This window comes from Squalius cephalus (assembly GCF_949319135.1).
Source record: "Squalius cephalus genome assembly, chromosome: 17".
Classification (NCBI taxonomy): Eukaryota; Metazoa; Chordata; class Actinopteri; order Cypriniformes; family Leuciscidae; genus Squalius; species Squalius cephalus.
Window position 1 is genome coordinate 22,174,201 of NC_137138.1, and position 15,600 is coordinate 22,189,800.

General features: G+C 40.9%; 1 protein-coding gene across 1 annotated transcript; it reads right to left on the reverse strand.

The window, feature by feature from the left end:
• Positions 1-9,464: 9,464 nt before the first annotated feature.
• LOC307174700 (olfactory receptor-like protein COR4) lies at positions 9,465-10,403 on the reverse strand (the record flags this gene model as incomplete). The annotated part of the gene is made up of 1 exon (XM_079898785.1): positions 9,465-10,403. The coding sequence occupies one exon, from the start codon at positions 10,401-10,403 to the stop codon at positions 9,465-9,467; it is 939 nt and encodes a 312-aa protein (XP_079754911.1).
• Between the last annotated feature and the right edge of the window lie 5,197 nt (positions 10,404-15,600).

Below are 15,600 nucleotides of genomic sequence, written 5' to 3' on the forward strand. Positions count from 1 at the left end.
CCAACTGTCACTTTAAGACATCGGATCATGTCGAATGACATGCGGATCCAATTGCACTGATGCACATGATACATTCACAACTGTTTAAGACATAACCCACATTATTTACGTGAATACTCTCCAAAACGGACATTTAGACATAATGTTGTGTGTATTTGTCGATTCAGAAACGAAAGAGAGCTCAATTCCGTACTCGCGCGCTGTATAGGCCTAGGTGTCTATGTGAGTGGCTGCACGCTTCGCGGGTCGGGTGTGTGCGCACAGAAAACCGTACCGAATATAGCTCTTTTTTGCGTCGTCACTCTTATTCAGATCTACATGTCTGCTCTACTCATTCTCCCAGACGTTTACATGTTTTAACGTTTGATGAGACATGCCCCAGCAAACATTGGTCCGACGGCAACGTCGTGTCCCTGGCCAAAAATAGTCGCGGTATGACGGCATAAATCGGTAAAAATATGTAACACAGAACATTTCCTAAAAATGCATTCAGATACATTTGTACATGTCTACAGTTCTCTGGGGTTGCATGTATAATTGTTATTTTGACTTTTAGCTACGTGTAGTTCAATATAGTGTATCGGGTGAGAGGACGTCACCTGGCGACGTCTTTTACACGTGCATTTATAGTCCATCATGACCCTCCATCATGGAATCCTTGTGAAATATGCAAAAGCTGTGCTTAATCCTTGCATGGTTAATACTGCAAAAATTAATTTAATTGCCCAAGTAGTTTTTAAGAGGTTGAAGACGTCCACTGACGTCCTTTACACGTCAAGGCTGTGAACAGACGTCCACTGATGTCTTTTACACGTCTAGTCAAGCAAGACAGAAAAAAAACAGGAATTATCTTTATGAAATAAACAAATTGTATACAAAGTAAATATATTTACTTTATCTTGTTTAAATAAATTATAATCACACAGTTCCTAGTGTGGTTAAGTGAATGAAAAGCCTCTGCATTCTAGTCATTATTTCAACCTGTAGCCTACCTGATACGTTGTGTGTTTTTTTTGTGTGTTTTTTTTTATGGAATGTATGCATATACATGTAAAACAGAAATATATCTGGTCACCATTTATGTCTGAGTTGGATGTAATTGCCAAAACTGTGCTGCCAAGATGTAACAAAAGATCTCCCGACATTACCAAATCCCGCGATAGGTTAGATTATCTCACGAGATGTTAACGCGTTTTCCCCATAGACTCACTCCGGAACACTGAAGTTTGAACAACCACGGAGAGAGGAGGAATTGAGGCCCATATTATTAGAAATCTACTGTTGGGTACGTACATTTTGTATTATTAGATTCACGTGCTAGAGTTTTACTTGTTTGACATGAATGAACCGAAAGAAATGATGCCCACATTGTCAACTGAATTTGGCTAACTGAGTTTGGCTAAAATTAGCTAGTAGGCTAAAAGTTAATTTGAACTTATACAACGGTATACCATAGTATAAAGTATGTTTAATGATACAGTCAAAGTTATTACTGTAAATTATTAATGTAGCCTTTTGAGAGTTTCTTTCAGAAAGTAAATTATCTGAAGTAGAATGAAATTAGCTGGATTTGAACATGTATGTTTTCAGTAACTGCTTTAAAAATATTTTGTAATTTTAGAATTGCTAAACATGTCTATTCAGGGGACATCACAGCCCACCTGTCTTTATCAGAAATGTCCTGTTCACTTTCTCACTGTTACACACCTAGTTAAGGGTCTTTCTCAAGGGCACCACAGTGGTATTGAAGAGGCAGGGGACAAATGCTGTTTTGAATTTAGCTGAAGACCATAAAAATATTTTGAAAATAAGTGCATGTCATTTACCTCAAATTTTTAATTTTCATTTATTTTAAAAAGAAATATATTCTCTTCCCTTAGATGCTGTGAAGAGGTGGAGCCCACATGCTACAGACACTGAAATTGATGCAGCAATGGCAGAACACCTGAAACACGCTCCAGGAAGAGCTGGGGGTGGTGGTGGATACAAAAAATGAGCCAAACAATGTGTTTAAGGGATTGTCATCATTTACTCAACCTCATGTTTCAAACCTGTATACCTTTCTATGCTAAACACAAAGATATTTAGAAGAATGTTTGTAACCAAGCAGATGTCGCTTCCCATTAATAATCATTTTTTCTCCAATAATGGTAGTCAGTGGATGCTCTATTTGCTTGGTTACAAACATTCTTCAAAATATCTTCTTTTGTGTTCAGCAGAAGAAAGAAACTCATACAGGTTTGGAATTTGGTGAGTAAATTACATAATTTTCATTTTTGGGTGAACTATCTTTATATAATAATTCAGTATTTTGCTATTGGTATTTAGTTTGGTTAACAAATCGAGAGCTTAGAATTATAAGGTTCTATCTCCGTTTATTGTAGTTTATTGAGGATCAAAGTTTTTAAACTCGGTTTATGTTTTGTGAGATGGAACCTTTTATTTTATTAATAACTACTAACAAAATATTTTTTTTTTACAAAAATAACGCCACACAGGCATTAATAAACACCTAATGAATCAGATTGTCAAAAACTCAATTTCGACCAAAAGTGGAGATATAACCTTATAATTCTAAGCTCACGAAATGTTAAACATTGAAAAAAATAAAGAGAAATTTTGGCTGTTCAAGATCAATAAAATGTTGTGCTTAATCATCTACCACAAATGCAGGACATCAGACCGGATCGCTTCCCAAATCGTCACTATCTAACATTTTCGTCTAGTTTTTATTCGTTGACGAAAACGTCAATAGATTTTCGTCATAGTTTTTGTCATTCAAAACTAGTTTTTATTTAGTTATCGTCTCGTTTTCGTCTGTGAAAAAATGTCGTTGACGAAAATAATTTACAACGAAATTAACACTGGTTCTGACTGCTCTTTATGAATAGCATTCTTCCCCACATGAATGATGAGTCGATTTGCAGTCTTACATGTATGTTTCATCAGAATGTTAGCATCAGTGTTAGCTACTGGTCCATTCAGTCTGTGTTTGATCACATTCATCACATTTGGGGATTCCTCATTTACATTCATTAGTACTTCAAATCTATTCTCAAGATGTATTCAAATCTATTCTCAAGAGGTGGTGGTAGGAGACCAGTGTTTGTAATCCTTGTCAGAGCTGTATCTGGGGTAGAGGATGGTACTGCGGTAATATGTGAGGCTCGTGACAATCTGATGTCTCGAGTGCCTTTGGGTCTCGCTCCCTGTTTGTGCCATCGATTTGTAAGTCGATCGGCTTGTTTCTCTACCTGTACTAGTACGGGGAGTACTAGTTTCATGGGACTCACTCATGCTGAGGGTGTCCATGACGAAGCTCTGTTGTGTGTTCCGTCTGGTTTGGTGGTCCCGTAAGTAACTTTGTTTCAAGAACTGCAATCCTTTGTAAAAGTCTGTGGCAGTTAGTGCAGCAAGTAGATTCTTGAACCAGAAGAGACATTTTCTCTCTTATCCTTATGAGTGTAGGCAGTTGTGTTTTCCTTTCCCCGGAATGTAAGCTGGTCGGGTAAAAGAATTCTGCGTTTTTGTAGTAATCCAAACTTTGTCGTCTGAGCACTGTGCTGATTTGCTGAAGTTAAAATTAGGTGATAAAAGGAAGTAAAATATAAAAATATAGGAGATAAAGTGTAAAAGCGATAGAGCAAAGCGCGGAGCAGTAAGCAAGAGCGTCCGAACAGTATGTCTGAACAATGGAAGTCTCTGGAGCAGGAAGAAGAATGTCATATGGAATGTCATATCAAGAATGTCATATCAATTCATATGGTAGTACAACATATGGAAGTCTCTGGGGTGGTTCCAGCCTAATCCTAGGGGGGAAGTGCACCGGCAGAGACGGCAAAGCGGTCTCTGCCAAGGGAAAGAACTGGCTAGCCGACAGGATAGCTATACCGTGGAAGAATACACATATGGGGTCACCGGAGGGACCGCTACATGTGGACACCCAGCCTAACACAGGTTCCTCAGTGCATACGAGTGTTAGACCTGGCATCAGACGCTACGCAATGTCTGACTGCCACAGGGGTGACGGAGGAACTCAACAGGGTTATCCGGTTCCGGGGAACACTACTGGAGCAAATTGACACACGTATCTGGCCGACCAGGCAAGAATTACGTAGCAAGCCCACACTTGAGCGGGTTCCCCGTGCTACTGGCCACTTGGGGCAAGTATACGGGAGGACACTGGCTCTACACGAAGGCTATAGAATCTAGCGAACATGTTGGGTGTCACCCAGCCCACAGCTCTAAATATATCTGTCAGCAAGGTGCCTAGAGTCAGCTCCCAGGAAAGAGCAACACTTCTAGTTGAGTGTGCTCGCAACCTGAACGGGCAAGGCACGTCTTGGGATTTATACGCCAAGACAATAACATACATTATCCAGTGAGCAAACCTCTGCTTGGAGACAGCCTTTCCGTTCTGCTGGCCTCCGTAACAGATGAAGAGCTGGTCTGAAGTCCTAAAGCTTTGAGTTCTGTCCATGTATAACTGCAAGGAGTGGACGGGACAGAGAAAAAAGCCAGGGCTGGGTCTGCCTCGTCCAAGGGCAGCGCTTGCAGGTTCACTGAAGGGCGTGGTAGAAACCTTGGGCACATATCCGGGCTGGGGTCTCAAGACAACATGAGAGTCAGCTGGGAGGAATTCTAGGCACAATTTGTCGACCTAAAACATTTACAGGTCCACTACCCTCTTGATGGAGGGTAGTCGGCTGACTGCAGCGGTTCGAAGGGAGGTCTCTGCAATGCGCTGAGCACCAGAGACAGGTCCCAAGAGGGTATAAAGGGGGGACGAGGCAGATTTAGTCTCCTCACTTGCCCTAGAGATCAGGTTTGCGAGCACAGGGACCTAGTGCTCCGGCACCTAGCTCGTCTGGGCCTTCGGGTCAACTGGGAGAAGAGCAAACTTTGCCCCGTGCAGAGGATCTCTTTTCTCGGCGACGCACAGGTAGATTTGTTCACCTCCCACGACTCGGCACGGATGCACTGGCGCACACCTGGCCGCGGGGCCTCCGAAAGTATGCGTTTCCCCCAGTGAGACTTTTTGCACAGACCCTGTGCAAGATCAGGGAAGACAAGGGAGCAGGTCCTTCTGGTTGCGCCTCTTTGGCCCACCCAGACTTGGTTCTCCGAACTCATGCTCCTCGTGACAGCCCCTCCTTGGCCAATTCCTCTGAGGAAGGACCTCCTTTCTCAGAGATGGTGCACCCTATGGCACCCTATGGCACCCTCGTCCCGATCTTTGGAATCTCCACGTGTGGCTCCTGGACGGGTTGAGGCAGGTTTGAGTACCCTACCACCAGCGGTGGTGGCTATGTACCATTCCATTCCAGTTCCTCCAGCACTGCTGACGCCAACACCAGAGTTATGCCTCCGGCAGATTTTGCAATTGGCTAGGTGCCTCCATGTGCATGGTTCCCCCGTTGGGTGACCGGTCTTGGTTACATATGTAACCCTCGTTCCCTGAGTAGGGAACAGAGATGTTACATCTTCCAGCCACTTCCGCTGTACCGCTGGAAACTCCGGAGTTCAGTCTCGGCTCCTCAGCAGGAAACATATCTGCATGTTGGGGCGTACTTCCTTATATACCCACGAGGTAGGGTGTAGTTATGCATGCAAATTCCACAGGCCCATGGCATTTCCATTGCCATTGGCTCGTTTTGTAATACTCGAAGGTGATAGGCTTCTAAGCGAAACTCCCCATTTCATTGTCACTGGCGTACCCTACTCAGGGAACGAGGGTTACATACGTAACAGAGACGTTTTTTATTCTAAACAATTTGTGTATGGACTTATTGGCAAATACTGACATGTTATATAAAAAGCTAAATTATGTGTTTTAGTGGTTTAAGTTAAATTATTATGTGTGATGAAACGCCTGACAGTTACATCCTCTTGCACTTCTGGGTCTTTAAATTGTCTACAGTGGTCTTCCTGCGGGACCTCCTCAACTTCTTAACCTCTTCCACAGCATGGCCAATTTATGCAATACAATGCATGCTCCTGTCACCTTTGCTTCCCTCTCTGGCTCCATTGCAATTCTTAACGAGGACATTTGGAGTGTATTCAAAACTTGTACTTTATGTGAAATATTAGCCTAAACTGATAAAATAAACAATCAAACAAATTAAAATATGCTGCCATACCGCTGTGGAGACATGACCACCTCCTTTTTAAAACACAGAGACTTCTTTCCACCATTACCGTGTTTTGGTATGTGCAGAATTTCATTTTTCCTCTGCTTGTGTGGAAGGGTTTAAGTATGGTGTCATCAGCCACTTTTTAAGTGGGTAGGCAGAATCACCCAGCAGAATGCCACGATACTCCCCAGAATAAAATTTTTCAAAGAAGTTTGATCTTCTTAGGATGAAGCTGTCATGCTTTGAACCTGGCCATTGTAAAGGCAATTTTCAGAAGTTAATAAAAACAGCATCAAAAGGTGTAAGAAACTTTCAAGAGGCAAAATTGTAATAAAGAGAAAAGGGTTTATTCTTTGAGGATTGTTTTCACAACCGCAGCTACCCAGCTTTGAAACAGAATGCCTCCAGACTCAATAAAACATAGACATTTTATACAGGTTTCTGACATTCTTGACTCCTCCTTTCCCCGTTTCTGTAAATTTCCTAAAAGACATCTTATATCTCAAGCTGGTATGGACTGGTTTCTACCCCCCTGGGCAGGTCAAACTTTTCTTGTCCCTGAGAAGCCAAAAGGCTTTCATTTACGATCTAAATTACCTCCTGCTTCCCTCAGGAGGGGGCCTGGGACTTCACTTTATTACTAAACGACACCCTGTATTCCTGACTAAAATTCTTTCTCGTGCCTAGGTGTCTGTTATCTTCCCGGCCCATCTGGTTTATTACATCTGCTCTTTCCTGCCCCCAATTCAGCTGTTAGAAACCCTCACAGAAACACATGATTAAATGAAATTAACAGTTTGGAAACAAATGAATATAAGAAATACTGAATTTTTCCATAACACCATCTAGCAACACAGTTTAAAAAACACAAACTTGGGTCACAGATGACTTGGGTGTTTAGTGAATGAAAGCCTTTCTTATTCACAAAAGCATTCTCATCCACTGTGGGTGCTTTTATCCTGATTTGTGTCCCATCGATGCAGCCAAGTACATCAGGGAAACCGGCAATGACAAGGAATTTTTGCATGTTTGTGTTTTGTTCATTTATGCTTGGCATGCACATGTAGTTGTTCATGTGGCAACACAAGGCAAGTGACACCCTGCAGATACATACAGTACTTCCTGTAGATTTATGAATTTGTATGCTATCACCTACTAAGATTTACATTGACCCAGTAGCAAAATAATGTAATGTGACGCACACTTGAAGGCTTGGGGGAGAGAGTGCCGTTTCGGTCTGTTTCATGTTGAATATCAGGCGCGATCAAGTCCGTTATTCACATTATTCCCCCTTTTTTAAAGTGCAAACGAGCATATATATATATATGTGTGTGTGTGTGTGTGTGTGTGTGTGTGTGTATGTATGTATACATATATATATATATATATATATATATATATATATATATATATATATATATATATATATATATACATCTATATTTATTATTATTATTATTATTATTAAACAACTTAGCTGCTTCAATGTTGTGGCATCGACTCACTGTTTTAGACCCTCCAACAGGACTTTTACAGCTTTTCCAAAACATTGTGAACTTTTTCATTTCATTTTTCATTGGCTTCATCCAGGCATACTAGATGTACTTGTGTTTGAGGATAGTCAAGGCCTCATTGATTTAACCTCTAAATGGAAAACTATGATATTACAATCGGCTCAAAAACTGCTTGATAACATCTATCCGCAGCCATGAATTATGTATGTTTTAGCAATATTATGAGCTATTAGTAAAATGGGACTTGACAGAAAATTATTGCTAATGTCTAATAATGTAATCGAAGGTTTGGGTATGAATGGGTTCTATCAGTCTTCATTAAAGGAGGTTCACTTCAGAATTAAAATTTACTGATAATTTATTCACCCCCATGTCATCTAAGGATTTAGGGGGATTTGATCTACGTCACTGGGCTATGTCATCAGTCTAATTAGCAAAGCATTGAAATGAACACTTTTAGTTAATTTGGTGTTTTAAAGTCCAACTGAAATCAAAATTGACCCTATTTACTTTGTTAGCGCATATTACTAGTCTTGTGGTGAAAAATTAATCCGTGCAAGTTAATACACCGAAAAAAATTGTTTGTCGTCGTAATCTTTAATCAAAGTCTGAAAAGTTACTTCCGGTCTGGTATGGCGTTCCTTCTCTGATGATGTAGGTTTGACGGCTTGGGTTGGGAAACGCTTAACCACTCCCCTCAAACCGTTAGTCTGTTATGAGCGAGAGATGGAGAGGAGGAGCGCTGGAGTAAAACCCTGCCCTCTGTTCAATATTCCTTTTCACTGGGAAATACGTCACAACACTGGAGAAAAGTCGTTTGCAACTTCCGGTTCACGCGGACTTTAAAAGTGGGAGCTTTAGTTGACAGAAAAAAACAATGGTTTTCTGTACAAGAAATAACTAAACAAATGGGGAGAAGGTCAGAAAGGATAGTGAAAAATGTTTTAAGTTAAAATCAACATTTCCTATATTAAACAAGTTTCTTGAGGATTATTTTGTTAAGGGGTTAAATCAGTTCTTTTTCCCTGAATTATTTGTTACACTGTATAATTGGCAGGATAATGGGGAAATAAGACAACTCTTTTCTTTACGAGAACTTCAACATGTCCTTTTTAGAAAGTAGTAAGTGACATATGTAGCATGTGTGAAGTCAAGATTTTGTGAACCTTTTAAAAATAAGACAGATACAAAATGGATGTGTTATCTATTTGTCCCTGACATACAATCACCTTCATGGCATTTGTTTTATAAAAGTCAATTGTCCAATCTTTTTTTCTTTTAAGCATGTTTTTAATTATTCAGCACAACATTAAGAATTCCTTTGTGTTCTGTGTAAGTGTAGTTGCTCTTTTTTGTAGGAACTCTTTTTTGTTTAATATTGCTTAATTGCGGAGGTTTTTTAAAACCAAATGTAAAGACAAAAGTATGGTGTGATTCAATTACACAATTCCTGTTAAATCGTTTTAGCCTTTATTAAAACTGAAAACTTTCCCAATGTACACATGGTAACTCTTTTTACCTAATATATACTGGATACTTTTTTTTCTTTCTTTTTTTATCAATGCCTCTTCTCTATTACCCAATCCAAGCTTATTGCAACACAATAACAAATTATCATTGATCTATTTAGCTGATGCTTATGTGATAACCCTTGTATGTGACATATGACATATATTTACCATAAACTCTAATTGTTCTTAGAATTTTCACATATGCCTATACACACAATAAAAGAGTAAAATAAAATTAATAAAAATTATGATTTTCAAAGATTAGTAGAGTTATTTTATGGACATGAATGAATAAATAAATGAAATCACTTCGTATTAACTTTATTTCTAAAAACATTTAAGATCCGTTGTCTTATTTCCTTGGCTTGTAAACCATATATTATAGGGTTTAAGGCTGGTGGAATAACATGGGACATTAAACTGGATAGTTTCCTAGTTTCAGCATATACAGTGAAACGATGGAGAAAAATCGCAACAGATCCAGTTACCAGCAGGATTATATAAACAGTCAAGTGAGTGCTGCAGGTTTTTATGGCTTTGCTGTTGGTTGCTTTGTTTTTGCCTTTGAAGCAGATCATCGCTATTTTGAGGTATGTTAATGCCACACTACCTATTGATGAGGCATATAAAACCACAGTAAAAGTTAATCCATATACATTATTAATAACTGTACTTTCACAGGACAGTTTAAATAATGAAGCATTGTCACAAGCATGGTTGTGAATCACAGATCTGCAGTGAGACAGGCGCACAGTGAGGCCAATCAGAATTCCCACCAGCACTACTGCAACACCCCAGGCTCCTGCAGAGAGTTTAACCACCATGATATTGCTCATTATAGTTGGGTATCGCAGTGGATTGCATATGGCCACATATCTGTCAATGGCCATGATTATTATCACAGTCTGAGATACTGTACCATTCAAATGTAAACAATAAGCTTGAATAACACACTCCACATATGTGATGTAGCGCTCAGAGGGGTCTTTTAAGAAATCCCTCAACAATTGTGGCAAAAGAGCAGTTGACCCCAAAACATCGTTCAGTGTCAAGTTGCAGAAAAGAACATACATAGGCTGGTGTAAATTTTTGTCTGCTGTGATCTGAATCATCATCCCAATGTTAGATACCATTATAAATATGTAAACCATCAAAAGAAGGATAAATGAAGGAAAAATTGACTCAGTTGTAACTTGCAGTCCCTCCACCAGTAGCACACTGTATCTGAAAGTCAGGTTGTCCATCTGTAATCTAAACAAAACATACAGGTTAATATATATAATAAGATATAAAACTATATCTAACAGATAAAACATATAATACAAAATATAACACCTTACAGGAGCATACTCTTCTTTTCTCTGAATAAAGATTAGTTTGCTTGGTCATTTTAAATGTGTGTCAAGTTTTGTGTTGTCATCCTAAGAGTGCAAACAATCTTTGCTGTGATTGGTGTATTGCTGGTCCAGAGAGTTTTTGCTGGTCACATAGGAAAAGGCACGATTCTGCTCCAAAACATGTTATATAATATTAGTAAGTCACTTAAAACTCATATTCATGTTACATTTGTTTATTTATCTTTTAATAATGTTTTTAAATAATTTAGCACAACATTGGGAATTGAGAATTCCTTTGTGTTCTGTGTAAATATATTTTCACAGCGGAACTCTTTCTTGTTTAATATTGCTTAATTGCAGAGGTTATTTAAAAACCAAATGAAAAGATAAAAAGGATGGTGTAATTCAATTTTGATGACCTGTTAAATCTTTTTAGCCTTTATTAAAACTCAAAACTTTCCCAATGAACACATGGTAACTCTCATTTACCTAATATATACTGGATACTATAACATAATCCAATCTTATAAATTATTATTAATCTATTTTGTAGCTGCTAATGTGATCCTGAACAAAACATACTATATGATATTGGTGAGTCATTTAAAACTAATACTAAAGTTTAGTATTTGTGCGATATTTAATTGAAGTCCTTTAGAACATATTTGTCAGGCTTGTGTTCTGTTTAGTTCCTCACGTTGTTTCTGGGTTACATATTTTCTTGAATTTTAGTTCTACCAGAAAGACAGGCAGGTGAACGTTTGCATGGTATTTATTCTGTAATGTATTAACATTGGTGGTTGAGGAGATTCCCCCATCTATGTAAAGCGCTTTGAGGTCTCAGATAAAGCGCTATATAAATGTAACGAATTAATTAACAGATGGTAGTGAGTGCAGCTACAGTGATTCGTATTTAGTTGTAAAGAAAAGTTATTTGTAGGCCCGTCCTTAGTCCGAATCCTGGGGATGCAGATTTGGCTAATCCTGCCTGAAGATGAAGGCAGGGGCGGAGCCTACCCCCATGGATGGACAGGGGCCAAACTGATGGTGGAAGGTAGGATGGAGGGGAACGTCATTATCATTAACTGTGAACATGGAATGTCTCGGTTACATATGGTAACCCTCGTTCCCTGAAGGAGGGAACGGAGACGTTCGACGGAGGAGACCGACAGAAATGGAATCTTCGCAGAGAGACCAATCTACTTCAAGAGAAACTAAACGAGCCAATGGACATTGGCATGTGATAATTTGCATCGTGGGTATATAATGAGCAGAAGGTGCAACGCATCTTTGGTTTTTGCTGAGGAGCCGAGCCAGAGTCCTGGCCGCACAGCGATAGTTCAACAACATGGCGACGGGACGAACGTAACCGAGACATTCGTCGGAGGAGACGGACAGAAATGGGATCCCTACTAAAACGCCATGTCGTTGGCCCAGTGCCCTGCATAAGCTTCACTTCTCTCCCTCTGTTAGGGGCAGAAGCTTATGCAGGGAGTCCCGGCCACTGATGTACCACAAGAAACTCTCAGTGAGAACATTGGATAACACTGGGAAAGCGTGCCCTTTCCAGTGGAAGGGGAACGCTTGCCGTGAGGGAGGTAACATGTGGAGAATACACATATGGATTAGCCAAGCAGGGTAGTACAACATATGGAAGTCTCTAGGGTGGTTACAGCCTAATCCTAGGGGGGAAGTGCACCGGCAGAGATGGCAAAGCGGTCTCTGCCAAGGGAAAGAACTGGCTAGCCGACAGGGTAGCCATACCGTGGAAGAATACACATATGGGGTCACCAGAGGGACCGCTACATGTGGACACCCAGCCTATCACAGGTTCCTCAGTGCATACGAGTGTTAGGCATGGCATCAGACGCTACGCAATGTCTGACTGCCGCAGGGGTGACGGAGGAACTCAACAGGGTTATCCGGTTCCAGGGGAACACTACTGGAGCAAATTGACACACATATCTGGCCGACCAGGCAAGAATTACATAGCAAGCCGACACTTGAGCGGGTTCCCTGTGCTACTGGCCACTTGGGGCAAGTATACGGGAGGACACTGGCTCTACACGAAGGCTACAGAATCTAGCGAACATGTTGGGTGTCGCCCAGCCCACAGCTCTAAATATATCTGTCAGTGAGGCGCCTAGAGCCAGCTCCCAGGAAGGAGCAACACTTCTAGTTGAGTGTGCTCGCAACCTGAACGGGCAAGGCACGTCTTGGGATTTATACGCCAAGACAATAACATTGCTGTTATTTTTCTTTCTTTTTTTTTTACATTTATTAGGCTTCAAAAAATATATAACAACTTTTAATTCAGGTGAACTTCAAACAATCCTCACATAAACCCATAATAAATGTTATATTTACCTGTGCTCTTCCTGTCTAACAGGTAGGACATATACAGAAATTGAATAAAGTTATCTGCACAGCATACATTATAAATTAAATATAGACTAATCCTTATTAAAGCTACAAAAGTTATTTAGTCAAGAGTAGTCATTTGTTCTGCTCTCTTTGTTCTTTGATTAACTTTACTGACAGAAAGCTTTATTGGTTGCTGTCCCTTTAAAACCAGCCGCTGCTGCACATGACGTGGATCTCACACGTGACTCATAACTCATTCTCTCACAACTGATCTTATGTTATGAGGATACTCAACAAAACGGACATTTTGACATAATTGTGTGTGTTATTGTTCATTCAAGCACGAAAGAGAACTGTATGGCATGCTGTCTGTGCACACGATACTGGCACGCGTCTTTCTGTGCATCGTGTGTGTGTGTGTCAGAACATTCACAGACAGCACGGCTTCTTTTGTCTTGTCGCGCTTGCATGGTTTTAAAGCATTTGCATGAATAAAAGCAGGATCATATAATGTAACGCTACCCAAAGGATGACAAAAATTAACGGATGCTGCGTTAACTGCATTAAATATTTTAACACGTTAAACTGGACAAAAATTAATTGCATGCATTAATGCGTTAATGTTGAGAGCCCTAATATATATAGATATGCTTTACAGTTTCCTGGTTGTTACATTACATTGGACTGATTTCACATGTGCTTCACAATGCAATCACGTAGAGCGTTCCCACAGCATCAATCGACACAGCGCGAGTTCCCTTGTAAGGGAACAGATATTTTACATTGTAATACTATTACACAATATTAGTGTTTTTACATTTTTGTTGTGCTTTTATTGACGGAAACATGGCTTAAGATTTGTCTAGATTAGCGGCATGCTACTCCACCGAGCCGACCGGAGTCGGTTTTCGGGGAAGACTCGGGGAGGTGGACTTTGCGTGTATATCAACAAAGGTTGGTGCGCTAACTGTTCCATTATTAGCACTCATTGCTCTGAAGATGTCGAATATATGACTATCAAATGCCAGCCATACTACCTACCACGAGAGCTCACAGCGGTGTTCATCGTAGTTGTTTACATCCCCCCGAGCGCAAAAGCTAGTGAGGCGCTAGGAGAACTATATGAAAACAGGCTCTCTCCAAAACAAGCACCCGGATGCATTTTATGTGATTGCTGGAGATTTTAACCATTCCAATTTGACAGACATTACACCAGTGTTTTACCAACATGTCACTATTGCGACCCAGGGGAATAATACCCTCGATCATGTGTACACAAATAGACGCGGAGCCTACAGAGTGGTCCCTTTTCCCAACCTTGAACTGTCCGATCACATCGTTATGCTTGTCCCCTCCTACAGCCCTGTTGTGAAGACAATGAAACCAACACAAAAGTCAATCACGGTGTGGCCCAGTAACGCTGCCTCTGTGTTGCAACACTGCTTTGAGTGTACTGACTGGCAGGTCTTCAGGGAGGCAGCAACAAATGCTGGAGAGGTGGATCTGGAGGAGTATGCATCCTCTGTCACCTGTTACATAAGTGTGTGGACGATGTTACTACCACCAAAATAATAACTATCCACCCAAACCAGAAGCCCAGGCTTACTGCTGAGGTCAGATCTCTTCTGAGAGCACGAGATTCAGCATTCAGGAACGGTGACACTGAGGCGTTTAGAGTTGCAAAGAGAAACTTGAGTACCGGCATTAAAAGAGCTAAGGCTGATTATGCTCTTAAGATACAGGGCCACTTATCTACCAACGACCCCCAGAGGACGTGGGCCGGCATTAAGAGTATCACTGATTACAAAAGAAAAGACACTGAATGCCCCAGAGATCCATATCTTCCAGATGCTCTCAACACTTTTTATGCTCGCTTTGAGGCCTCTAACGCCACTCCTAGCACTAGACTAGAGTGCGGATCGGGCCGAATTTTTCTGTCCGAGCCCGGCCCGCATCCGACAGAGCAGTAACCGAGCCCGACCCGAGCCCGACAGGCATAAAGATATTTATGTCCGAGCCCGACCCGAGACCGACAGTTAAAATCCCATTTTTTTCTCATACTAATGACACATGTACGTTTGTTTGTGTGGAAAGCCCGCTTTTATTAAGCAACTGTAGGAAGGCATTCGGAAATGTCAACAGGATGAGTGCATCAGCGCGCACGGAGAAACAAGCGCACTTAACATAGGCGCGCATGCAAGTGTTTGGTTGTCACGGCTACATAAACAAATTTCTAATTTGCGCACACAGGAAGACAGATGTTATGGTAAAATTTTACATGCATTTTAATCACAAAAACGAACGTGTCACGGTTGGTAAATTCACTGTGTCCTTCTTTTCTCGTGTCACTGTTTACATGTGTGTGGGTGTGCGCGAGTGGGCGTTTCCACTCGCGCTCAGTTATCAGCGCTCCAGCTGATTCACATCATCTCATCACCATCACACAGCTGCAACTCATTCGCGATCCATATATATACTCACTCCTTATCTCCTCTCATTGTCAGATCGTTGTTTGATGTCCGTGTCTGAGATCCCGCGTTACGTGTTGGTGTTCCTGTTTCGTGTTCCTGCCTGTTCCTGCCTGTTCATTGTTTCACCGCTCACGAAATCACCTGGATCACTTCTTCAACCGGACATTTCTTCACTTCTTCTGCACTGACCATCTAGTCCCTGCGTTGCCAGTTGCTGTGTGTGCTGGACTGTTTGTTTGTATGTTTGAAGATTATTTTTGTGCTTCAAT